Genomic DNA, 26243 nt, shown 5'->3' with positions numbered 1-26243 from the left:
AAAGTCAAGATCACGCAGAACAGAACAGAAGATGTTTAAATTGTAATGCCTGGTTTCTTAAAGGCTCGCTCTAGAACGCTGGTTTTTTTTCTTCAATTTTTTGTTGGAATTGCATCTATTGTTGCAGAGTTTCTGTAAATTTTAGAAAATGGTAGAGATCGTCAGGTTGGCTGCGGAGAGAACGAAGGTGTGCCAAGATTGTCCCACACGACCAGCTTGCTCGACCTCGCTTCCAATATTTGAATATTCTTCTGGTCTCTCACAAGTTTACGTGGCTGCATTCCAGTTTCGGCTCTCCTAACAAATTAAATCTAAAATGCCAATGTGTTGCACAATGCACGAACTTTGCTCAGGCAGACCTGTTATAAAACCGAGCGAGCCGCGAGTTCCCCATCCCCCCCCCCCCCCCCCCCCCTACCCTGCATTTTCCGAGAAGTGCCTTTACTCAACTCCGTCACCTAGATCACGCAGCGGCTTCAATCAGCGCCATGCAGCCGAGCGGCCGCGAGATGGCCGGCGGCGAGGGCGGGCCGCAGCAGGCCGACGACTTCTTCGACCAGATGCTCTCGACGCTGCCGTCGGCGTGGGCGGACCTGGGTGGCGGGGGCACCAAGTCGCCCTGGGAGCTCCCCGCGGGCGCCGAGGACGCCGCCGTGCAGGCCGCCTTCGGCGACGATTCGTCGGCGCTGCTCGTGTCGCGCCTCCGGCAGCACCAGATCGGCGGGGACGTCAAGTCGCCGTCGTCCTCCTCCCCGGTCATGCTGCAGCTCAGCGACCTGCACCGCCACGGCGGCGGCCTGGCGGGCGCCGGGGCCGAGGAGAGCGCCGGGTTCTCCCCGCTGCCGCTGTTCACGGACCGGTCGGCGCCGGCGCGGGAGGAGATGGAGGGCGGCTTCAAGTCGCCCAACCCCGCCGTAAGACCCGTTGCCTTGGTCCCAATTATGCTTCCGTTCTCCTCGTCTAGATCTTCCCTTAACCTTGTGAGCGTTTCGTTGCCATGGATCCCGCTTGCGCGAGCGCGTCCAGCAGGGAGGTGACCACTCCCTGTTCAACGGGTTCGGGATGCACGGCACGGCCGCCGTGCAGCCACAATTTGGCCAGGTAAGAAAGGTCACCGCACTCACGACATGTAATCCAATATGCCAAGAACCTTCCCTTTGATTTCATGTATCCTTGCCGTCGGCTGGAGCAGGGAGGATCGGTGTCGCCTCAGAGCCTGGGAGGACCGGCGGTGAGCGGCGGCGCGACAACACCCGCTGGCGGCGCAGCTTCGTCGGCCGGCGGCGGCGCGGCACCGCCGCGGCAGGTGCGGCAGCGGGCGAGGAGAGGGCAAGCCACCGACCCCCACAGCATAGCGGAACGTGTATGCCACATCGCCACTCTCCGCCCACCGCCTTTAATTTCCGTTCTCTGAATTGTTCTTCTTTTTTTTCCAAGAGAATAAAATTCAACTTGCCCAATCACGGAAGCAAGAAATAATATTGCAAAGCCTCAACCTCGCTGCAATGCAATTCACATCCTTGAAAGCCACTATTTAACTTGGATGATACATGTTTTATGCCGTTGATGGACCTGTAACTAATAACGACAATCTGAACACATATATCTGTTTGATCCTACACTTCTAGAAGCAGAATTTCTGAACTTCTCACTGTCCATTTCGCAGCTCCGGAGGGAGAGGATCGCGGAGCGGATGAAGTCGCTGCAGGAGCTGGTTCCGAACGCCAACAAGGTCGATCGGCAACCTCGATCTCCCCTCTCCACGTCCTTTCCCCTTTTTCTCGCGTCTTCAACGTCGCCGTCGCCGTCGCCGCCGCCGCTGCTTTACCGCTTTTGCGCCCTCGATCTCGTCGTTTCGCTCTCCGGCGGAAAAGCGGGAATCTTTCCCGACCCAGGCGCGCGTGGATACTTGCCTGATTACGCGATCGGGTGGCAGCGATAGGCTAGCTAAGCTAGCAGCAGAAACGGGGCCGGCAGGTAGGTGAGGGTAGCGCGCTGCTCCTGTTTTGTCGAGCTCATTCGATGTGATGTGATCGATGTGCTGGATACTTTGTATTGCAAGTCTGCAACGCCCTGAAAACTTTGAATGAACTGGGAGATTAGTCTTGCGCCAGGTACTATATGTGGACTCTGGAGCGCAGTAAATGGGCATGTGGCGGGGAGCATTGGATGCCTTGTTTTGCTCAATTTGTCCCTGAATTTCTGAAGAGGTGATAAATTGCGGCATGCCGATCGATCGATCGATCAAATCGATCAGTCTGGTAGCATAGCAATAATCTAGTAACGCACGTTAACATAACATGAAGAAACGGGGGGAAAATGTGTGGCTGTGGACACTGAAATGGCAACGTTCGGTTGTGGTTTTGCTTTTGCAGACGGACAAGGCGTCGATGCTGGACGAGATCATCGACTACGTCAAGTTCCTGCAGCTCCAAGTCAAGGTGACGATGCTACTTCTGATTTTCTGAACATTGCTGAATCACTGCCTGCCAAGTGATTGATAGTTCAGGTGTCTTTGATCCCGGCTAGGCTAGCCGCCAGTGCCAGTGCTGACTGAGCTTGCATTGATGCGCACTGTGTTGCAGGTTCTGAGCATGAGCCGGCTGGGCGGCGCGGCCGGCAGGGCGCCCCTGGTTGCAAGCATGTCCTCGGAGGTATTGGAACGCTCGATGCCATTGGCTGCAGTTCAGAGATCAGTTGCTTGTAGTTTCGATCAATTCTGAGAAGCGTCGGGTTACTACTTGTTTCCGCAGGGCAATAGCAACGGAAGCGGCAGCAACAGCGGCGGCGGCGCAAAGGGCAGCGCTGCCACCAAGGCCAATGGCAGTGGCGGCGGCGAGAACGGCGGCGGGTTGCGTGTGGCGGAGAACCAGGTGGCGAAGATGATGGAGGAGGACATGGGCACGGCCATGCAGTACCTGCAGGGCAAGGGCCTGTGCCTGATGCCCATCTCCCTGGCGTCCGCCATCTCCTCCGCCACCTCCTCCGCGTCGCTCCTCTCCCGCCCGCCGCCGGTCCTCCGCCACCCCGCCGCCGCCAGCCCCGCCCCTCCTCCCGGCCAGCTGCACGATGCCAGCAACGGTGGCGCCACCGCCAACGCGGCGACGTCCCCGGCGTCCGCTAGCAGCGCCGGAGGCGGCGGCGAGGATCCCCGACCCACCAAGGACGTCGTCTGTGGCGGCGGTAATAAGCAGTAGTGACTGTGGGGGGATCGTCGGAGGATGGCCGGGCGACAAGCCGACAACTGTGCTGCTGTATCAAACAAAGGGTGTGTAACTAGGATCATGTGACGTCGTACATCCTGTCATGACATCATGTACCTTCGTTTTCCTCCAATATATTTCCCATTGCCCTTTTCTCCATTGCTGCCCTTTGACCTTCTCTTCATGTTTCGTGGGATGGTTCTTTATTGCACGTTTCGTGGAACAGCGATACCGTACCATGTGCGCAACTAGGCGATTGGCGAGAAAGGAGGAACGCCGTATCTTCTATTCCCCTCTCGATCGAGAACTGAGGTGCGGTGTTCTTTCAATGATCGAGATGCCGGGCAGGACGACGACGACGACGATCGAGTTCGTCTGATGTGTGCAGGCTACTACTACTAAGCGTGATGGACAACAAAGAACTGGGTGGTCCGATCGCGCGCAAGTCGTCGTGATTGTTGGGTGGAGAAACTAAAAACTAATGGTGAAAGGTTGAAGAATAAGGGCGAGCGTGATCATCTCGGAGATACGACTACCAACAAAGGGCGACGTGCGCGCGCGGTGAGCCGAGGCCGGTGCGCGCGCGCACGTTGGCGATGGATGGTTAAGTGTGTACAGTTGGCCTCCCGTAATTCGACCGTGCTTAAAGATTTGTGTCTGTCAACTCTGATGGTTAGGCAAAGGAGGCGATGGATGGATTGGAATCGATCGCAGAATCCTACCCCCCCCCCCCCCCCCCCCCCCCCCCCCCCCCCCCGGCGTGCGAGTCGCTGGAACAAAGAACTTGTGGCTTCTCCCCTAAAAAAAATTAGACATGCGGGAATCGCATCTCCGATACCGTGTCTGTGGCATCTGATGATGATGAGTTTTTCATCTGATCTGACCGAGCCCCGCTGATTTCGCCATGAGCTGCAGGACCGACGACGACGACAAGACACTGGCTGGCTTCTCGAAGGCCGGCCCAACGAACGTTCGTTTCACCCCGCGCGGTTGGTCCTTCTTCCCCGTTTCCGGCCCAGCCCACTCGGCCAAGCAACAACGTCGATTTCACCACGCGGCCCGCCGACTCGCGTCAGCTTTTCCAGCCGAAGCCGCCCCACACCGGACCGGACCAAACCATCTTCCCTTTCTCTCGCATCGTCTCCGTCCGACTCCGAGTCTCCGAGCTCCCCCTTCCTCCGCTTCCCGATCCGTCGCCAGCCTCGCGGTCGCCGGAACCCTAATCCTAGCCCGCCATGGCCGGCCCCGCGGCACCCTCCTCCGGCGCCGCCAGGGCGGTCGTCCTCCGCCTCGACGACCTCTCCCTGCCCCCGCGGTACCTCACTGTCCCCTCCCACCTCCGGGTCTCCGACCTCCTCGCCTCCCTCCCGCTCCCCCCCTCCTCCTACTACCTCACCTCGGGCGGCCGCCCGCTCCCCGCCGCCTCCCGTGTCGCCGCGCTCCCGCCCTCCGCCTCCGTCCAGCTCCGCCTCCGCGCGCTCCGCGGCGGGGGCGGCGACGGCGGCGCCACGGGCGCCGAATCCCGCGACTGCTACCTCTCCATGTACCTCGCCAAGAAGCCCGACAAGGTGGACCCCAACGAGACCCGCCTCTCGCGCTTCACCTGCTGCGCGCTCTCCGGGGAGCCCCTGGCGGCGCCCGCCGTCGCCGACCGCCTCGGGAATCTCTACAACAAGGAGGCGCTCGTCGAGGCGCTGCTCCACAAGCGCCTGCCCAAGGCGCTCTCCCACATCCGGGGGCTCCGCGACATGATCCCCATCCACCTGCACCCGAGGCCGGACGCCGAGGCTGCCGGGGAGGTGCGGTTCCAGTGCCCCGTCACGGGGCTAGAGTTCAACGGGAAGTACCAGTTCCTGGCGCTCCGCGGGTGCGGCCACGTGCTCAGCGTGAAGGCGCTCAAGGAGGTCAAGACGTCCGCGTGCCTTGTCTGCCACAAGGAGTTTGAGGAGGCGGACAAGATGCCCATTAACGGGACTGAGGAGGAGGTGGCCGTGCTGAGGAAGAGGATGGAGGAGGAGAGGGGGAAGGTGAAGGAGAAGAAGGACAAGAAGGTGGGCAATGGGCTGAGCGGCAGTAAGCATGCTGCCACTGCTATGGCGGTGGCAGGGGTTGAGAAGTTGGAGAACGGCAAGAAGGGGGAGGCTGCCACGGCAAAGCGCTTCAAGGCTGCGGACCATGCGCCAGCTCATGCGAATAAGGAAGTGTATGCGTCGATTTTCACATCCTCCAGGAAGTCAGATTTCCAGGAGACATACTCGTGCCGGTCGCTTCCTCTGGGAAGGAATTGATGTCTTGGTGGGAGAGGATGCATGGAGGTGACCCTTTTTCTACCGATCACTCCTTATTATGGCTCACCCACAAATTCCAGGGGTTGTTTCAGCTGCTGGTGTTATGTATGTCTGATCTTTGATGGAGCAATGATAGAACAGCACTAAGTTCACATGAATGATGTGTGAAATATGCAATACTTAATCTTGTGTAGCAACTTGCTTGAATAAAGTGCTAAGCTTTGTTCCTAAAACTTGCTTGCAGAGGAGCCTTCATGGTTGTAACCTCTGCATACAATTAAAACAAATAGTTAAATGTAATCTTCGCATTGTACTTATTTTGATTGTCATACATCATCCACAAAGAATGTAATCCATGGAAAATGCAAACAATTAGTGTCATTGTGACATGAATATTGCAAAGCGAAGTCAGTTTTCATCGCTCTTCTTTCCAAATACCCAATAACAACGCAGAGCAGTAAAACCAATATTAATGTGTTACAATGTGCAAATTTTGTGGCAGGCTTGTGAAATGCACCTCTTGTAAACTATTGGAAGCACTGCCTAGAATAACACTAGTTTTTAAAATGTACACATATTAAGTAAATCCTGCCAAAGTTCATGGCATGCTAGTACCTTGTTAAAGCCGTGTATTTTGTTTGAAGTTGAAATGGGCGTATCTTTGAGGATTCCTATTTTACCTAGCTTCTGATGGCTTGATTTTTTTTTTCTTTTGATCTGTATATGCGTCAAAAATAGTTTCAGACATAATCTTCGTTACACTTATGTTTCCATCCATTTGATGAATTGAAATTACCACTGAATTCCTAAGACACATTGCATTTCTGGGTGGTTGGTTAAATATATTTGAAAAAAATCAGCCTCATGAGTGCTTAACTGATACATCGTTTATGCTGATCAGACAGGAAATGGCCGAGAGAAGCGTTGTTTCAGGATGCAGAATTTTCCTCAGACTTTGAGACAGCAAAAGACGCCTTGTAATGAAGGGATGCTTATGTGCCTTGTTGTTTCTTGTTTGAAATTGACACCTGTCGTACTATTGCTTCACGGTATAAACGGAAACACATTGTACTGCCATGTGCTCATGATTCGGCGAGCTGTATATACTGTATTGCACTCTGTTTCTGTGTTTCAGTGCCGCATATGTAACACACTAACATGTCTCTCATATTTACCAAGCGGGCCATTGTATTGTTGTCTTCTGCACAGGCCATTTTCTGTTCAAGTTTTATAGGATTTCAATATCATTAAAAACATTGACACGACATGATGAGTTAGCAAACTCTTAGTGTGTGTGTTTTGTACACTTTTATCTGTGTTTGTGGATGTTTGTTTGTGATCTACAACTCAATAAACTCATACTTTTATGAGGCATGCATGTGGCATCTACCAAGGACTGATAAATAGGTTAGCCCCTGGTTAATAGTTCAATTTAGCTTGTTTGACTTGGTTAGTTCCTCGCATATACTCTTGAATCAAATCTTAGCAAAAAGTGAATACATAAAAAGAAGAGACAAATCTAGTAACAAGTAAATATATTAAGAAAATGACGTAAACAACAACATATCTACACCCAACATATGTATCCAACACTGTAAGCAGCCAGTACATTTTGGAATGTATATTTTTTTAGAAAAAACTAGCGAACAAAGTTTTTTTTTGCATGGTTGACGTTAGATTTAACCATTCTGAATAACCCTTATATAATTTGAGTACAATAGAAGGTTCAAATAGCAAAGGTAGTCTAGTCTATGGTCTTCCTAGATACTATCCATTACTATTTTTATTACTATTATCTCTTTCCCTCCCTAATGTAAACTAGATAGAAACTCTCACACTTAGACCTTTGCTCCTGCTCTTCCATTCTTGATGCACTTCTCATCCACAGCGCACTCACACCTCGGACAATATAAATAGCTATTCCTCCTCTCCTCGTCACTACAAACCCACCAAACTCTAGCCCACTTTGATACGAAGGTTGACGGAGGCCGTGCGCGTGCATATCGAAAGGTTGATGGAGCCTGTGTGCGCACACATCAGTCACACACGCAAAGCATACTCACTCAAACAAGCACACGCAATGATTTTTCACAATGATGGGTATTAATACTTATATAGTGAAATGAAAAATGTCTTTTTGCTAATGCTTTCTATATCAACCTCTACCCCTTTCCTGCTAATTCCCTTGGCCATAATAAGATAAATATCTACTTGCTTATGCTTCATGTATTAACTCACCACCTTTATAACTCCCGCCCATATAAATGTAGGCTTTCTATGTCAACTCGCCGTGCTTGTGGCGCAATAGGCACCATAATAATACATAGATGTTCATTTGGTATTCCTTTTTCTATACTAGTTCATTACCCTCTTGATTCTCCTAGCTATAAAAATTGAAAAATATCAGCTTGCTACTATTTCAATTGTCTTTCTTGTAACTCTAGTATAAATAACGCCCCTCATCTTCTTGCTGCCCCCAATCCCAGCAAACCTAGCCCACATGGAGGCATCACCACTAGAGATGGAGAGAGCATATGCCCCCGATCCAAGGCAACATGGAGGCATCAACGCTAGAGATGGAGCAAGATCTTTATGTGGCAGCTATCAATGATTAATGATGTTAAATAAGTTAAGATGTTGGTCAATAGCTTGATTTAATTTGATTGACTTGGGTCATTCTTCGTATATACTCAGGAATCAAAATCCTTGCAAACATAGAATACATAAAAAGACTAGATTAGTTTAGTAGCAATTAAATACAGTATGAAAAATAACATAAACAATGACATGTCTATACCCAATATAATGTATCCAACATTATAAGCAGTCCATACCTCAAAATTTATAATTTGGAAATAAGTTTTTTTGAAGCTAGAACAAAGTATGTTTTTTTTACATTGTTAATATTGAATTTCATTATTCTGGACAACGCTTACATAATTTGAGCACAAAACAAAGTCCAAATATTGAAGCTACTTTGTTCCATGTTCTTCTTATGTATCATCCATTACTACAATCTCTTCCCTTCCTGATGAGATAGAAACTCCCACTTATAGGTCTCGCACCTCCTCTACCTATGGGTTCCCATAGAGTGTCACTTTGTCACTACCTTCAATTCTTTTATGCACGTATCGCCCATGGCATGCTCACTTCATATGTTGGTATAAATAACCATCCCTCCTCTCCTCGCCACTCTAAACACACCAAACCCTAGGCCACTCAAAGGCAGCGATATCAAGGGCTTGATGGAGGCATGTGTGCTCACACACACACAACACATCCACACGCACATACATATACATATACACATACTCGTACTCGTACTCGTACACATACAACTCTGCACACACAAAATGATATTTGACAATGATAAGTATCAAGTCTATATAGAAAAACATAACATATTCCTTTCAGTACTACTATTTATATCAACTTGTGACCCTTGTGTCTTCCGCAGTATGAATATCCTCCTCCTCGTTTTGCCGACCCTAATCCTACCAAACCCTAGCACACAGGGATGCATCGACGTTAGAGATGGAGTGACAGCTTGATGGAGGCACGCATAAGCGTGCACATGCACTTGTGTGCACTCACACATACACGCGCTACTTTGATATTTGACGATGATGAGTATCAAAAGATCTATATAGTGGGATAGAAAGATGTTCACTTGCTAGTGCTCTATGTATCAATTTCTGTTCTTGTGACTCTTATCCATAGTGAATTTGAATTTGAATTTGTTCTGCTACCACCTTCTATGCCAACTCGCCATCCTTGTGACTCAATTAGGCATGATAATAATCAACAAATATTCAATTGCTGATCCTTTTTATATTAATCTAGTACTCTCTTGACTGCCATTACGACTCCCTTAGCATAGAAATCATAAAACATCCGTTTGCCACTACTTTCTGTATCAACTTGCCAACTTTATTCTCCCTTGACCAAGGAAAACAAAATCCGCCTACCAATACTTTCTATATCAACTCGCCACCCTCATGACTTTTCTAGCTATAGTAAACAACAGAATATTTACGGGTAGCATATTTGAAGATTGATCATGAGGTGATCAATCTTCAAATATTGGTATGAGGTGAATCGAATATTGGTATAGAAATCAACCCATTAAATCATTGGTCTAAAATACTTGTTTTTGCAACACAAATGACCTCACGACTTAATGGGTGTTTGGCGTGGATTTAGATCAAAGATTTCTTGGAGTGGTGGCTCTAGGAAATTTTGGATATAGTTTAAGCTAAAGAGAGAGGTTAAACCTTTTCTAATCTTATGTGCAAAATGTAGATTCAACTTGGTCCTTCGAAGTTGGAGTTGGATCTAGAACCATACAAACCTTAAATGCCCACAACTCTTTCATCCTCGATTGAATTCCCTCACTCCCCACGAGATTCATTAGAGCGTTTTCCACACCTCCCTCTTCTTCTTCTTGTTTTTTTTGAAAACAACACTCTTTCTGGTTATGAAGCTCTAAAATAGAAAACAACTACTGATTTGCTCTATTTGTCACATCCACTCTCATGGTTCTATTTTTTCCGAATATAACTAAATTGCTCCTTGGAATAAATACCTCCATTTTTCACTTCTAGAAAGGTCTATGTGCAAGTTTTTAGAGCTCGTTTAATTACAAACGAGTTCATATAATAAGTATACAAGAGATACATACCATATTTGGTCTTTTATTTTAAACATGCAAAAATATCGCTTATAGATCTTGTTATGGACTTTTCAAACTGGATGATTGTATCACACGATGAATTGTATATCTATGTAGCGGGATAAGATGTGTGTATAATAATAACGCTGATAGGCTAGTAGGAAATAAGTAAAGATGACAGGCACACTTGATGGTAGAACCAAATGATATTGTTGTGGATAAGTATAACTTAGATGCCCATGCCAACGATAAACTAGGGGAAAAAGATCAAACGTGGCTAAATATACACAAATTTTCAAAATCAGAGATGATTTCTCTATGCAATAAACATTTCTTGTTTTTGAAATATAATCTGAAATTCAAATTCTAGCCAACATTTAGTACACCCCAAAAAGAAGATATAAATGCAGAGCCAAAATAGATACGCGTATGGATATCACATAAATGATTACATCACCCCAGCATAGTGTATCCCACACAATAATCAGGTCAATCCCAGAAAATTTAGTATTTTACAACAAAGTTCATTTTCTTTTTGTTTCCAAACAAGTCCACGACGCATGAGTTTTTTGCGCTGAATTTAACTCTCCCAAACGAGTGACATATAATTTGAGTGATGTAGAAGGTCCAGATCGGAAAACCGCCCTAGTCCCTGCTCTTCCAGTCTTCCTTCCTAGGCAGTGGCCGTTACTACGGCCACCCCTCCCCCTCTCTCGTCAGAGAGGAGAGAGAGAGAGAGGCTCCCCCTCGCCGCCCTCGCGCCTCCGCCCACAGCTCATGCCGAGCGTCACCTCGTCGATACTACCTTCCATTCTCGCCGCACTTCCCCCACGCGGCACCTGACCCGCCCGCGGCGGTTACAAATACCCCCCGCCACTCTTCGCCGCTCCCCAAACCCACCAAACCCTAGCCCACTCGGAGGCGGCGGCGCTAGGGGTGGAGGGAGAGCTTGGCGGAGGCAGAGAGGGAGTGGCGCTGCCAGCTCGCTCGCTGGGTTTTGATCCCGTCGCGTGGCGAGCTGAGGAGGCGGCGCGATGAGCAGTCTCGTGGAGCGGCTGCGCGTGCGGTCGGAGAGGCGGCCGCTGTACACGCTTGACGAGTCCGACGACGACCTCCCGCCGCGGGGCGGGGCCGGGAAGGGGAAGGATCGGCAGGACGACGCACCTGCCGAACGGATCGAGCGCGAGGATGCGGTATGGCTGATTGAGGCTTGCTTCTCTGTGCAATTTTGCTGAGCCTGTCTGGTAGCTAGCTAGTGCCTTTTGGGGGAATTGGGGCTGTTATTGCTACTTGCTAGGGTTTCTGGTTGGAGATTTGGGATTAGGTTGCTAGATGGCTCAACTATTGCAAAGACAGAGGAATACAGAATTGAGGTAGCCTGACTGGTGCTGGAATGTTTCTAGCATTATTTGCTTGGATTGAATGGTTGCTTTATGCCTTCTGGGGGTTGAAACGTGATATTGGGCTTCCTCTCTATTTTTCCCCCTGAGTTTAGCTATCCGATGCAATGAGTTGGATACTTAGTACTCGAGATTAGGTCCACACAGTGGCGGGGTTGAACCTATGGGCCCAGGTGTAGCTTGACAGATCTATAAAACTTTATTAAATTTGAAGACAACTTCAGACAATTGTAGGCTTAGACACTTGAACTCAGCTCTAGATGTAATAAAACAACTCCGTGTCTGGGTCAGCATAAGTTAACTGATTGAAATTTGTGCTTTCTGAATAGGAATTATGGTTCTGCGGTCTAAATGTTGTTGAATTTGGTTGGTACTGTGCTACCCGAATTCAAACTCAAATGGAAGTTCAGAGGTGACACACAACATGCATTCCTTAACTGTCTTGGTGTAACTGGGTAAATTCTTCCATGTCACGCGGGGGTGTTAGTACCTAGTAGTTTGCTATACAATATGTGGCCTTGGTGTTCCATAAACTCAAGCTTCAGTAAGGACTGTCCATATGAAATCATCATAAGAGAGGACATATTTGTTATTACTTTATTGTCAGTTTACATCAAATCCAAAAATAAGGCAACGATCTTATCATTTTGAATTCTGAGATATGTTGTTCGATAACCGAACCTTGTTGTGTCTATACACTGGAGGTCTAAATGTTTATTACGCACCATCTTCAATTCCTGATCCCCTCTAGTTCATGTGGTTTTGTGTATTTATCTTGTTTCGTTTCATTTCATTCTACATGGTCCTGTAGTTTTTAGTTGGTTCATCCTTATTGTATAAGTGCAGAAAGAAGAAGCTTGCCAGCGATGCGGAAAAAGTGATAACCTTGTCTCTTGTTCAACATGCACGTATGCATTTCACAGGAAATGCTTGGTTCCTTGCTTAAACGTTGCATCTGATAAATGGAGCTGCCCGGAATGTGTATGTCTTTGCTTCATCATACACCTCCCTTTCAATTCGTGCATGATACTGTTGGTGTAACAATTCACCTTGTTTGTTGTATTCAGGTAAGTCCATTGACAGAGATGGAGAAGATTCTAGATTGTGAAATGCGGGATGCGCCTCGTGAAGATACCAGTTCCTCAGAGCCTGAACCAAAGAAGATCAAGCAATACCTTATAAAGTGGAAAGGATTATCACACATTCACTGCTCTTGGTAGTTACTTGCTTCTGCATAACTGTTTTTCTCTGTACTCCTTAACTATTAATTATCGTCTCTCTTTAAAACCCAGGGTTTCGGAAAAAGAATATTTAGAAGCTGCCAAGATACACCCTCGGTTGAAAACCAGATTGAATAACTTCCGTAAGCAAATGGATTCCGTGGAGAAATCTGCTGATGACTTTATTGCAATTAGACCGGAGTGGACAACTGTTGACAGGATCCTTTCTAGCAGGTATGCATGATAATTTATCAACAGACAAATTACATACACGGGTCTATTTTTATGTTGTATTGTGGATTGGTGGTACTAAAAACACAGATACAATTTTGTTTTAGATTTGTAGTGACTTATGTTGCTAGTGATGCTATGTCCTGGTGCTCCAGCTTTTCTTTGGTGAATTATTGAATAGTGTATGCATGATTGCATGTAGATTTCAGGTAATGGGCATACATGTTGTTATTGTCAATGCACACTCCATTTGTAGGGCTGTTATTACCTACTGGTTCCGTGAATCAGTCAATAATGAAACTCATGTGACACTTTGAAATTTATTCCATGATCTAGAATGAAGTGATTGTACCCAATTACTCATGCTAAAACCATTGTTTCCACTTTAGCTTCACAGTGCTATTTTTCCATGTCATGATGGTCTTGTCCATTTATATACCCACTTACCATCTTCCTTACACGCACACATTAATTTCCATTAAGCAGAAGTTGTCTGATTGAGATTTTCTACATTGTTCTATAAACAGAAAAAGCTCCACTGGCGAGCGGGAGTACTATGTGAAATGGAAGGAACTTACATACGAGGAATGTACTTGGGAAAATGAGTCTGACATCTCGGCATTCCAACCTCAGATCGAACGCTTTAATGACATCCAGTCCAGGCGTAAGAAATCTGGTGGCAAGAGTGCCACTCGCGAGCCACGCCATTTCTTGGAGAGCCCTACGTTTCTTTCTGGTGGTATGTGTTATGAATAAACAATATACTGCGATTAATTAACAAACTATTAGCGGATATTTTTTTCCCGTGAATGCTAATTTTTGGTGGTTATTGAAGGCACACTACATCCTTATCAGCTTGAAGGGTTAAACTTCTTACGCTATTCATGGTATCATAACAAACGAGTAATCCTTGGTGATGAGATGGGTCTCGGTAAGGGATGCTTTACTAATGCGGACAAAGTTTTTTGTTCAAATGCTGTTTTGGGATATAGATAAAATTATCCAAATTGCAGGGAAAACGATACAAAGTATTGCTTTTCTGGCCTCCCTATTTGAAGACAAGTGGGGTCCTCATCTGGTTGTTGCCCCCCTCTCAACCCTACGAAATTGGGAGCGTGAATTTGCAACTTGGGCACCTCAAATGAATGTTGTATGTAGATCGAACCAATTTGAGGTCCATATTGTCTGTAATTCAGACAGACTTATATCTCAATAAAATTTTCCCTTGTTGTGGACAGGTAATGTATTTTGGAGCTGCTGCTTCTCGGGAAATCATTAAGAAGTATGAGTTTTACTACCCCAAAGAGAAACCAAAGAAGCTTAAGAAAAAGAAATCATCTCCATCTAATGAAGAAAAGAAGCAGTCAAGGATAAAGTTTGATGTCTTATTGACATCTTATGAGATGATCAACATGGACTCGGCTTTTCTAAAAAACATAGAATGGGAATGCTTGGTACTTCTATTTTTGCACGTCCTCTCTCAGCATCATTTATCTGGCAGAATTTTTTTCTAGCTATGTTCATACATAACATGTTTTAAGGTTTAGTTAACTCATTTCCAATCTGTATATTGTGTCAGGTTGTGGATGAGGGGCATCGGTTGAAAAACAAAGATTCCAAGCTGTTTGGTCAACTTAAAGAATATAACACCAGACATCGTGTGCTATTAACAGGGACCCCGGTTCAGGTTACTATTTCATGTACATTATCACGCCTAAGCTATAGTGGAAACTTTCACATTTTAAAGTTTTTCTATGCCAAAAAACTCGACCGGTGGGGTAAGACCGTCCCCATGGCTTTTGTTTAAAAAGAATTGCTCAACGTTGCTACTAAAGCATTACAGGCTGCAAGCCCGTTCGCAATTTGCTTATACCTTCCTTTCTCATTTCGAAGTATTCCTACTTTTTCTGTAGAAATTCGACAGAGTTTTGTACCTTCTAGCTCTCTTTGCTGGCAATTTGTTGGTAGCTAAATTTGTATTTTTACCTGCTGATTCCAAATGAGGGGGTATTCAAGTAATGATTGTACTATCTGCTTCATGAAACATATAAGGACACACCTATCTAATAGTGTATTTTTATTGAATCCACAATGAACTGCCTATGTGAAATAAGAAATGGAGTACTTTTTTGCACATGTGCAATTTGGGATGCTATTGATATCATGTCTGTGCACTGCAAATGACGTATTGAGAGTTAGATAGCAGCTTTGCGTGAACCTTGATCCTATACTAAGTCACTTCATTTATTTCAGTTCCTACTTGTCAGCCATTCAATTCATTTGTTTATTTTCTTCTTGATTTCTTTTTGGCATATATGCAGTTCCTTCTGGCTGCACTGTTGTCTGTTGATCCTGACCATTTTGTCGTAAGTGTTTAATTTGATGTTATGTTTTTCTCCTTTTCAGAATAACCTTGATGAGCTTTTCATGCTTATGCACTTCCTTGAGGGCGAAAGTGTAAGATTTCCTGCTTCTCGGATGCTAAATGTCTCATTTTTATTTAGTTCATGGCACTCTTTAGTTCGTTAGCGGCGATCTTCCTTCTGGGGCCTCTGCGGTCGTTTAATTTTTTTGAAGTAATGCCTCAGTAGCACTGTCGTCATTTGCAGGCAGTTTAGCATATTCCGATAGACTATTATTGAAATTGCTTCAATAAGGTCTAGGATGGCAATGGTTGTCTGTTTAAACCACACCATGATTGCCTGTTCTGATGGACTGTCACACAGGGAGCTGTTGTTGTTATGATAATTGCTTGACTATGTTCTTAACTGCAGATGACTGTGTAAATACTATTAATTAGTTTTGTGAAAGAAACCCCTCATAAATTGAAGTTTTTGCAGTCATTGTTTTTCACAATTATATTACTGGAGTACTCCCTCCATTGCAAATTATAGGTTATTTTGGCTTTTCTAGATACATAACTTTTGCTATGCATCTAGAGGTACGTTGTGTCTAGATACCTGGCAAAACCTATGTATCTAGATTTGCCAAAACGACCTACAATTTGGAACGGAGTAGTTGTGAAGCCATTTTTCTGCAGGCGCAGGAGGATTAGATAAGGTTCAAGTTTGACTATGCCCCGCTTTCTTTAATTCTTACTGGCACAATTTTGATTGAATCACTGAGTTTGTTGGTCCCCAAACCCTTTCTGCTTGTAAAGGAAATATTGTGATGCATAACGTGCCATATATGCACAATACACTGCACTTACTTGGTCCTCTCGTGCAGCATTCCCCTCCCCTCAGTCCGCGTCACATTAAATGTTTAACTCTACGACCAGAACAGTTTTTCTCCTCCTGAAACTATCTATAGCCTGATGTGACATGCTTATGTATGTACTCTGCAGTTTGGGAGTATAGCTGAGCTCCAAGAAGAATTCAAGGATATAAACCAAGACAAGCAAATTGAGAAGCTTCACGGAATGTTGAAGCCACATCTTCTTCGAAGTGCGAATCTACTTCAATTCACTTTTCTTTTCTTTTTAACATAACATGCACATGGTGCTGCTGATAATGAATCAAATGATTGTTTAATTGGCTGCCCCTGTTTGAAGGATGTCAAAATTATTGAGTGTGAAAGTCGTATTATTATTATTCCCGAATGCTGTAGTTAAAACTTTCATCTATTGGTTTGCTTTGCCACAAAAGGTTCTAAATAATGCTTATCACCACACTCATTTGCAACCTTGTCTCTGGTACAAATAGGATTCAAGAAAGATGTTATGAAAGAGCTTCCTCCAAAAAAGGAATTGATTTTACGAGTTGAACTGACGAGCAAACAAAAGGAGTACTATAAGGCGATTCTCACCAAGAATTATGAAGTGTTAGCCCGTCGTAACGGTGGACAAGTAATAGCTTGCTTTGATTTTCGTGTAGTTAATTGAATCTGCCTTTCCGAATTCGCAATTCTTTATTGTCTTGTTACAGATCTCCTTAATAAACGTTGTAATGGAGCTGCGTAAACTCTGTTGCCATGGATTCATGATTGATGAACCTGATTCTGAACCTGCCAATCCAGAAGAAGGTCTAAGGTGCACAAAGCTCCTTTATTAACTGTCTTATATTTTATTTCTCTCTATATATTTAGTTTATATTTTCTATAGCTGTACTATACCTCCGGTCAAAAAAAGATGATGTTCAGACAAGAATAATTAGCACAAAACAGTCATACTTGTCTGAAACGACAAGTTTTACTGACCGGAGGTTGTATTTGTTTCGCCCGTGTAGTTTCATGTTGGTTTTCATCATATTCTTTTTCTTCTTAATTTGATCATAGGGCCTTGCTCCTGTTCTTTTACATAATGTTCTTGCTGGTGCATTGGGAATTATGATTACTGGGAACTGCCAGTGCATGCATAGGAATACTTGATATCGATAACCTTTTAAGCTTGCTTGACTCTGAAGACACCATGCTGTATTGGAGTTATCCATTGCCTCTTTCTCTGTCTTTTCATTGAATGTGCACTAGTTGTCAATGAGAAATGTAAGCGAGATTGTCGACAATTGTTTTATTTGTGATTTGGCTAGGATAAACATCTTGTTAATACAGTTGCCATTTTCATTCGAGTGTAACTTCTGTACCCATCTGATAGAATGCTTATATGATGCCACTTATTTCCTAATATGTAGTATATCTCTGAGTAATATCATTTGAATTCGTTCTTATGATGTTGAACTGGATTAACTGATTTGGGTTTAGTCATCTTTCAAGCTTGAGTAAATCTATTGATTGGTATGTGCACTCCATACTTCTTTTCTGTGGTGTTAAGATTATCTTGTTTCTTTGAATTTGTAGGAGGCTTTTAGATTCGTCAGGTAAGATGCAGCTTCTGGACAAGATGATGGTGAAACTGAAAGAGCAGGGCCATAGAGTTCTAATTTATTCACAGTTCCAGCATATGTTGGACTTACTGGAGGATTATTTAAGTTACAGGGTACTTACTATCTTCCCACTGTGACTAGTGTTAGCTTTGATTGGTGCGGGCTAATGGATCTCATTCATTGTGCTATGAACGGAACATGTTTCAGAAATGGAGCTATGAGCGTATTGATGGCAAGATAGGTGGTGCTGAAAGGCAGATACGAATAGACCGCTTCAATGCTAAGACGTCAACTAGGTTTTGCTTTCTTCTTTCTACCAGAGCTGGTGGTCTGGGAATAAATTTGGCAACTGCAGATACTGTAATTATCTACGACAGGTAAATCAATCTCTGTGTTTAGACAAAAGCAGTCAATATAATGAGTTTGCTTTAACTTGTCACCTATGTATGTGCAGCGATTGGAATCCTCACGCGGATTTACAAGCTATGGCGCGAGCTCATCGCTTAGGACAGACTAGCAAGGTATTTTACCTTATAGTGTTATGTTGAATTGAAATGCATATTCTTCAATAGTTTTCATGGTGATTCTTATTTATATTCCTTTCATCGGTTTTTCTTTTCAGGTCATGATATATAGGCTTGTTAGCCGAGGTACAATTGAGGAGCGAATGATGCAGCTTACAAAGAAAAAGATGATATTGGAGCACTTAATTGTTGGTCGACTCACAAAAGCTAATAATGTCAATCAGGTAATCGTGGTGACTACAATTTAATGGTTGGTAGGAAGTTTGTAAACCATCTTTTTATATTTTCATATCGATTTTTAGTACTAAACAATAAATATGCATCTTGACCTTTCTCAGGAGGAGCTAGATGATATTATACGCTATGGATCAAAGGAGCTTTTTGAGGATGAGAATGATGAATCTCGCCAAATTCATTATGATGACGCTGCAATTGAGAAGTAAACTTCTTAACTTCACCTTGGGAAGATATTTCGTGCAAAGCCTTTGTGATGTAATTTATAGTTTTCCCAAATTTATAAATCGGTTTACAAAACATACTGGAGCCCAGAGATTATTTTGATTATGTTTGCAAACCAAGAAATATTCTAATTATTTCAGCAAAGGGGCAGTTTATACTCTAGATCACCCTATACATAAGAACAATTGGAGCAGAGTGATCAATTTGGTTTGTTTAATTTCATTTTATTATGGACTTCTTTTTCTTCTCCTTTTAGAGTATAGTATGGAACTATGGATTCTATTTATGTGCAGAGTTTATGAATTATGAAACACTATTCCCTAGTTTTTCTCCCCAACTTTTTTTGAATGATTTCTGCCCCAACTTTTAGCTTCTTTAAAGTATAAAACTGTAGTGTTCAATGCTACATGAAACAATTTGTTTATGTTTCTGCACTGGCCTCACAGGTTGTTAGATCGTAAGCAAGTTGATGATGAAGAATCTGTGGAAGATGATGAAGACGATGAATTCTTAAAAGGATTCAAGGTACTGAGGTCTTCTTTTATCACTGGCATAATGCCTGAGGAGGTTCTTCGTTTTTTATATGCTCTTGATATTCACTGCGGTTTACATTGCCTAAGAAATGCTTTTTGATAGCCATATAAGCCTAGTGTTTGTATCTTACTTTATGCAATTTACTTTCTTGCTTTAGACTTGCCTTGGCTTCCAAGTTGAAGGTCCTTGGCCTACTTTTGCTTTAGCACTTTAGTTGGTGTGCTGCTGCTATATAGCACAGCAACCACCAGGAACTCTTGTAACCCGAATTCAGTTTTGCAATTCAATCAAGCGGCCTCATGGTCAAGCTGACCTCCGGCCTTTACCCCAAGTGTGTGTTATCTGGGCATCGCTTATGTGCACATGATATTGGATGGATGAAGCGCAACGCACCTCTCTCTCTCTCTCTCTCTCTCTTTTTTGCATAAGTACGTTTGTCTGTGAGCTAGTGAGGTCTGAGTACAATGTTGTTGGTATATTTTACCTTAATGCATTTTTAATTGCTAACAAAGCCTCTATTAATATTTGATCGGGTTAACCTATGTGTTATATTTTTTGTTAATGAATGAGGTATTCTAGCATGTGCATGTGCATTGCATGCATTCACATTTGAATTGATAGTTTAACCATCTTCTCCCAGATGTATACTACTCCCTCCATTCTGAATTATAGGTCGTTTGACGTTTTCGACCCCAAGTTTGACCACTCGTCTTATTCAAAAATTTGTGTGAAATATCACTTCTTTATTGTGGCTTGCTTTATCAATACAAGTTCTTCAAGAATGATTTAAATTTGACTATGTTTGCACAAATTTTTTGAATAAGACGAGTGGTCAAACTTGGTGTCAAAAAAGTCAAACGACCCATAATTTGGAATGGAATAAGCAGCATGCTTATTCTAATATTCCTCCTTGACAAACATGGTATACTACTAATAGTCATACTATTTGTGTTTGTCTATTCTTGAAAATGCCCCGTAATACAACTTGATATGACAAATCATTCTTTCCTCTTGCATTATGATTATTTGGCATATTCTAGCAAGCAACACAGTTCTCACTTCATGTGTTACCCATGCCAGGTTGCGAACTTTGAATATATTGATGAGGCGAAGGCTCTGGCAGAAAAGGAGGAGGCACGGAGAAAGGCTGCAGCTGAAGCTGCAAACTCTGAAAGAGCAAACTATTGGGATGAACTATTGAAGGATAGATACGATGTACAGAAAGTTGAAGAACATACCGCTATGGGAAAAGGGAAAAGAAGCCGCAAACAGGTGTCACCTCTAAGTGTTATCATTATTAACCTTGTCCCTCTTTTCTTTTCTGTTGGTTTATGATCTGCATTCTTTGTTTTGAGGTTGGGAACAGATGCAATTTTATCAAGAGGTATTCAAAATTGTTATAGTTTACAGTATTCATGGAGCAGATCTTTTAGATTCCATGCAGAACAGCTGTAGTTGCAATTAATATTAGGAATAGTGTGCCTCAAAGAGATGATAGCACTGTGCTTATATGCCTAACTAGGATAACTGATGCAAGTAATCATATTGATACGTATCAAAGCCATAATATAATCCAACCATAAAGATATGCACACAAGCTGCTTTCTCGTTGCATCCTGTGGCCCTTTGTATGGCTGCTACCTCATGTGTGCCCCCCCCAAAATGGTCTTGGTTGGCTTGGCTGACCTCCAGAACTCTGATATTTCTATGCAACCAAATGTGCAAGCACCAGAAAGTAAAGTTGAAGGCAAGAACTCTTGCAGCTTTTAATCTTTGTATAATTTGTACAGAGATCCCAATGAACACCAATATTTCGCAGCTGCTTCTAATTAAATCGCATCATAATCCTCAGAATTATTTTTTCTTCACAACACACAGAAACCAGAATAAACACGGAGGTTCTTTTGTCTAAGCCCATCTTTTGTATTTCCTTACGTTAAGGGGACTAAGAAAAAGATAGTGACATAGTGTGCTTTGAGAAAAAAACCCTGTATGGTTTAGTGGAAGAACATCTATACTATGATTGTAGATTATAATAATCCCCCTCCCCCCCAATATTTAATGCTCCACTTATAAATTATTCTGTCTAAAATATGAGAATTTTTGTTAATAAGACATTTATGATAGGAGGCGTAATAATTTTGCATGAAAATAAGGCAAAAGTACAGCCATTCTATTTTCTTCAACCTTTCTTGGTTTAATGGGACCTCAGTTATTAGTCATGAGGTCTAACCTCCTTACTGTACTATTATCTTCTATTTGCCAAGGTAATCTTTTAATTTAGTTTTTCATGATAATAAGGCAGAATATGGTCCATGTTATATCTTTCTTGCTGTAACTGCACAGTATCATCAGTTCATTACCTCTTAATCAATCAGGAGATCTGTGAATGTACTGTTATGTTCTGTTTGCAAATGCAATTCTTTTAATTTGATTAAACTTTAGAGTGACTATATGCATTTTTTTAGTAATGGAAAAGACTGATGAGCCCTGTTTCTTTACTGCATCATCTCTAGATGGCTGCTGCTGATGAGGACGACATTCATGACTTAAGCTCTGAGGATGAGGATTACTCATTTGAGGATGATGTGTCAGATAATGACACGAATTTGCAAGGAAATGTTTCTGGGAGGAGGGGCCAATATTCTAAGAGAAAATCACGTAAGACAGTTATATTGAGTATGCTGTCACTGTGTTATTGCTACGCGATAAATATTATGTATTTTATACACTATGTCAATACATCTTCATTAGGTAATGTTGATTCGATTCCATTGATGGAGGGCGAAGGACGTACCTTGAGAATTCTTGGATTCAACCATGCTCAACGTTCATTGTTCCTACAGACACTTAATAGGTTAGTAACTGATATACCTCTGAAACCTGTCTTCTGGGTGAGTGAATACCGTGAATTTATAGTTTATGTCCAAATGTCGACATGTTATTTGCATAGAGTGATAGAACAAGCACACACAAATTTCTGTTTTATCTGTATCTCTTGCCCATTGGTGCATTTTCATTAACAGGTTTCTATTTCTGCTATTGGTTGGTTATTGTTGATATTTTTATTATTCTCTTCTATAGTTGTGTGCTGACCTGTATCTTTATCACCAAGTAGTTATTTCATATCCAATTTAAGCATCTAAAATATTTGCCCTGGGACTGCTGTTGTATGCTTTGGTATTCTCTAGTTGTACCGAGACCAAAATGAATGTGTACCATGTAGTTTTTCATGGTCAGCAATTTACCCCACACCACATTGCAGATACGGTTTTCAGAACTATGACTGGAAAGAGTATCTTCCTCGTCTGAAAGGAAAAAGTGTCGAGGAAATTCAGAGGTATGTGAAATGTGCTCTCCATATTATTGGATCCCAAATATTTTGAGTTGTGCACCAAGTAGGAAGGATAAGGCATATTTTTGTAAGTTGGACATTATCTAAACCATTTTATACTTATTGATTAGCATCTAGGTATATAGATAATGAACTAGAATTTGTCCCTTGGTGAAGAAATCAGTAACTTGAAGTTCTGACATCTGAGAGTACACATGTTGCGACGGCAGAGGCCTATTGGTAATTAGAGTAGGCAGGTACACATTGAGACGAAGTCAGCTGCTGGTAGTGAAAGCACTTACACACCGATATGCTTGGTTGGGTTCATGTATTATTAGTTATATTGCAATTCTGGATAGCTAGCATCCTTATCTATGAGAAAAGTCGTGATATCATGATGCCAAGTTAAACCAACTGAGCCACCAAAGCCGGACTATGTCTGCTAGTGGCACATTAATGCCAATGATATACTGACGACAACTGATAAGGTTACTCAGATGCAATTCGAGTAAGTTTGAAGCTGAAGTAACTCATATGAACACGGAACAGGTGTCGGGATGCTGCCCTCTCACGTAGCTCTGGCATTGCCTTTTCCTTGTAGAGAAGAACCCACAAGAATATGTTATACTTGAGCATGCACCTAATTTTGTTCACCCACTTATGTATAGGGTAGGTCTGTATAGTCCCTACTAGTCAGGAAGTCTCTTCTGTTATTACTAAATGGCTTCCCAAGTGAAACACCAAATAAGCAAATTTTGCAAGCACTAAGGCAATCCTTTTCGTCCTGAAACTGATTTCTTGCAATTTCTTTCATACAGTTTATTTACTTATTTAATAAATGTTCTTGCAGATATGCTGAACTTGTCATGGCCCATCTTGTTGAAGACATTAACGATTCAGATTATTTTTCAGGTAAGTTGAGCTTAGTGCTGGCTGCTATCATTTCTACGCCATCTACATTCTTATCGTCTATATGCATGAATGCAGATGGCGTGCCAAAGGAAGGGATGCGTGTTGATGATGTGTTGGTCAGGATAGCAAACATATCCCTTATTGAGGAGAAGGTACATGTGGCTTTCAGTTGGTATTGGCATTTTACCATGACTTAAAACGTAAAAGTATGGGCACTGCATACTTCCGTATGTAAAGTGCAACTGATGCTGAACTGAACTTCCATATTATACCTTGTGTTTTCTTTTGAAGAACTCAGACTGTTCTCTATCATAATCTGGAAGCATATTAGTAGTACAATTTCATGGATCTTTGGACCTTATAGAATTTCACTAATAACGGTCCTTTGATGTGCAATTCTGTTATCAATGAGACAACCTTTGTATTGTCTAATATTGTCATGTTTCTGTGGTTCCAGGTGGCTGCCATGGGGCAAGGAAAAAATACAAACCTCTTTCCTAATTACTTGCTCTATGAGTTCCAAGGCTTATCTGGTGGAAGAATATGGAAAACGGAACATGATTTACTGTTACTGAAAGGGATACTAAAGTATGTATCTGTTAACATTTCACTTTGTTACAACAAGTTTTACAATATATTATCTGCACGTTGAATGCCTTTAGTTGCTTTGATATATTAAGATCACTTTGCATGCGTTTTTCCCCTCATGGCTAGTACATCATTTATCCAATTTTTGTTTGTCTTTATGCTGTAATAACAAAGTTACTATTTAAGGTATTAACATAATTGATTTGTTTTCCCTTCATTAGGCATGGATACGCGAGGTGGCAGTACATATCAGATGACAGGGATAATGGGCTTTTTGAGACTGCGCGACGAGAGCTGAATCTCCCTTCCATTAATGAAATAATAGGTGCTCAGTTAAACAATGTGGAAAATGTTAGTATGTGCTCACTGTCTTTTCTTCCTAATTTCCAAGTGACGCGATTCATTGTGTTTCTTATAACTTTTCAATTCTTTTTCCAGGGAAATCTGGAAGGCGCACAGGAAGGTCAGGTGAATGCAGCAGGTGCCCATTACAAGGAGATCCAGAGAAAGATAGTTGAGTTCTTGAGAAAGAGATACCATATTCTGGAGAGATGCTTGGATCTGGAATATGCTGTGGTACGGTGCTGGGGCTTTTTTCTTTTCTTTTCTTTTCTTTTCTTTTCTTTCAACGCACATGTAGGGGTGGTAAAGGGCCTTAGCATTTGGCCTAGAGAATCTGAGGACCGGGCTATAATCTTATACTCCTATAACTTGGGGTTAAAAAAGTCAAACGACCTATAATTTGGAGCGGAGGGAGTACAATTTTGAACTAAAAAATATAAGGGCCAACTTGGATTGGGAAGAGACCTCTAGGGCCATGGCCCATTACCACCCCTATGCACATGCACCTAAACTGTCTTGGGAGCACACACTAGCTGTTCCTTTACTATCATTGTTGCGGGACATTTGTTAAGGTGTACTTCTGTTTGTTGGCAGATAAAGTCAAATACTCCTGTTCCTGATGATATTGCCGAACAAGGTATTCCAGCTGGACATGCTCCAGCTGTTCGAGATATCAATGAATTATTGGTGGAATTGCAAGAACTGCAAAATCTTGAGCCAATTTGTAAGTGACATCCTATTCCCTACATATTCCTTCTCTCTTCATCAGTGCAGAAAGAGACAGATAACATGTTTGTCATCATTTTAATCATGTGCCAAGCATGGCTGTTGTCCTTTGTACTCTGCCTCCACTAAAAATGTGATGTTGTCGACATGTACTTTGAGATTTTCCTATTTTTGTTGTGATAACTGGGATCCTCGCTTCCAGCTACCAATGAAGTGACTCCTGATGGCACTGGCGGTCAGTCACAAGTTCCCCATCTTTATAATAAGGTGCGTTTTGGACCTGAGTTTACATTAGTCACGACCCATTAGTGAGAACACATGGTTTCTTTTCCTCGGTTTAACCTATCTCTGTGTATGCTCTGCAGATGTGTGGCGTGCTTGAAGACAGCGGTGCTTCTGCGCTCAATTCGTTCTTTGGTGTCAAGTCCGCGTCTTCCAGTTTGGCGAATAGCCTTCATCAGTTTGAAACTTTGTGCGAGGGTGTCGTTGAGGCCCTGCAACCCCAACAGAATGGCACAGCCAGTGCCATCAAAGAGGAAGCGTTAGATGCGACCTCTAATAAAAGCTGCCGCACCTTCGCAAGATCCAGGCCCTGAGGCAGCGAATGGCGAGTCTTCGAGTGCCAAGCCGGACATGATGGAAATCGACGGTTGACGTGTAGGTTGCAGAGTGATAGGAAAGGGAACTCCCGTTAATTTACTTTTTTTTTTTACTGGTGATCAGAATCTACCCTATATTGTAACATCAAAGTAAACCTTATGCCTGTTACTGCTAATGCTTACCAACGAACCGTTCTGCTAAGTACTAAGTTATCTGGTTAAAAGAAAAAAAACTACTACTATCAGGTTTCGTTTTCCTTTGTGGTAATTTTGTTCACTTTTACCCACGCACGTTTGTCATTTCGTGACGAGGAAGCCTATTGGGATATTCAGATGGTGCCATGAGATCAACATCGAGAAATCAGTGAACATGTCACCGTTCGACACCCGG

General features: G+C 43.2%; 3 protein-coding genes across 3 annotated transcripts; all 3 read left to right on the top strand.

Moving 5' to 3' along the window:
- The first annotated feature begins 419 nt into the window (after positions 1 to 419).
- On the top strand, positions 420 to 3360 carry LOC120702831 (bHLH transcription factor RHL1-like). Its single transcript, XM_039986793.1, has 7 exons — positions 420 to 914; positions 1030 to 1101; positions 1193 to 1363; positions 1667 to 1732; positions 2376 to 2441; positions 2586 to 2654; positions 2754 to 3360. The coding sequence occupies exons 1-7, from the start codon at positions 489 to 491 to the stop codon at positions 3195 to 3197; spliced, it is 1314 nt and encodes a 437-aa protein (XP_039842727.1). The 5' UTR covers positions 420 to 488; the 3' UTR covers positions 3198 to 3360.
- Positions 3361 to 4308: 948 nt separating this feature from the next.
- Positions 4309 to 6795, top strand: LOC120702830 (replication termination factor 2-like). The gene is made up of 2 exons (XM_039986792.1): positions 4309 to 5518; positions 6393 to 6795. Exon 1 carries the CDS (start codon positions 4439 to 4441, stop codon positions 5489 to 5491), a length of 1053 nt encoding a protein of 350 aa, XP_039842726.1. The 5' UTR covers positions 4309 to 4438; the 3' UTR covers positions 5492 to 5518; positions 6393 to 6795.
- A 4017-nt stretch (positions 6796 to 10812) lies between these two features.
- Positions 10813 to 26097, top strand: LOC120702828 (CHD3-type chromatin-remodeling factor PICKLE-like). Its single transcript, XM_039986790.1, has 31 exons — positions 10813 to 11356; positions 12410 to 12544; positions 12631 to 12779; positions 12856 to 13017; positions 13542 to 13753; positions 13850 to 13945; positions 14028 to 14164; positions 14253 to 14468; positions 14594 to 14701; positions 15421 to 15471; positions 16361 to 16460; positions 16719 to 16861; positions 16941 to 17044; positions 17809 to 17947; positions 18042 to 18211; positions 18289 to 18355; positions 18457 to 18582; positions 18697 to 18797; positions 19264 to 19342; positions 20432 to 20623; positions 21868 to 22012; positions 22106 to 22208; positions 22617 to 22691; positions 23536 to 23597; positions 23673 to 23749; positions 24055 to 24185; positions 24407 to 24536; positions 24624 to 24761; positions 25122 to 25251; positions 25456 to 25520; positions 25619 to 26097. Exons 1-31 carry the CDS (start codon positions 11198 to 11200, stop codon positions 25847 to 25849), a joined length of 3933 nt encoding a protein of 1310 aa, XP_039842724.1. The 5' UTR covers positions 10813 to 11197; the 3' UTR covers positions 25850 to 26097.
- Positions 26098 to 26243: the final 146 nt, after the last annotated feature.

This window comes from Panicum virgatum, chromosome 4K (genome assembly GCF_016808335.1).
Source record: "Panicum virgatum strain AP13 chromosome 4K, P.virgatum_v5, whole genome shotgun sequence".
NCBI classification, from domain to species: Eukaryota; Viridiplantae; Streptophyta; class Magnoliopsida; order Poales; family Poaceae; genus Panicum; species Panicum virgatum.
Note: the sequence above shows the minus strand (reverse complement) of the source record. Positions and strands in the feature narration are given on the sequence as shown.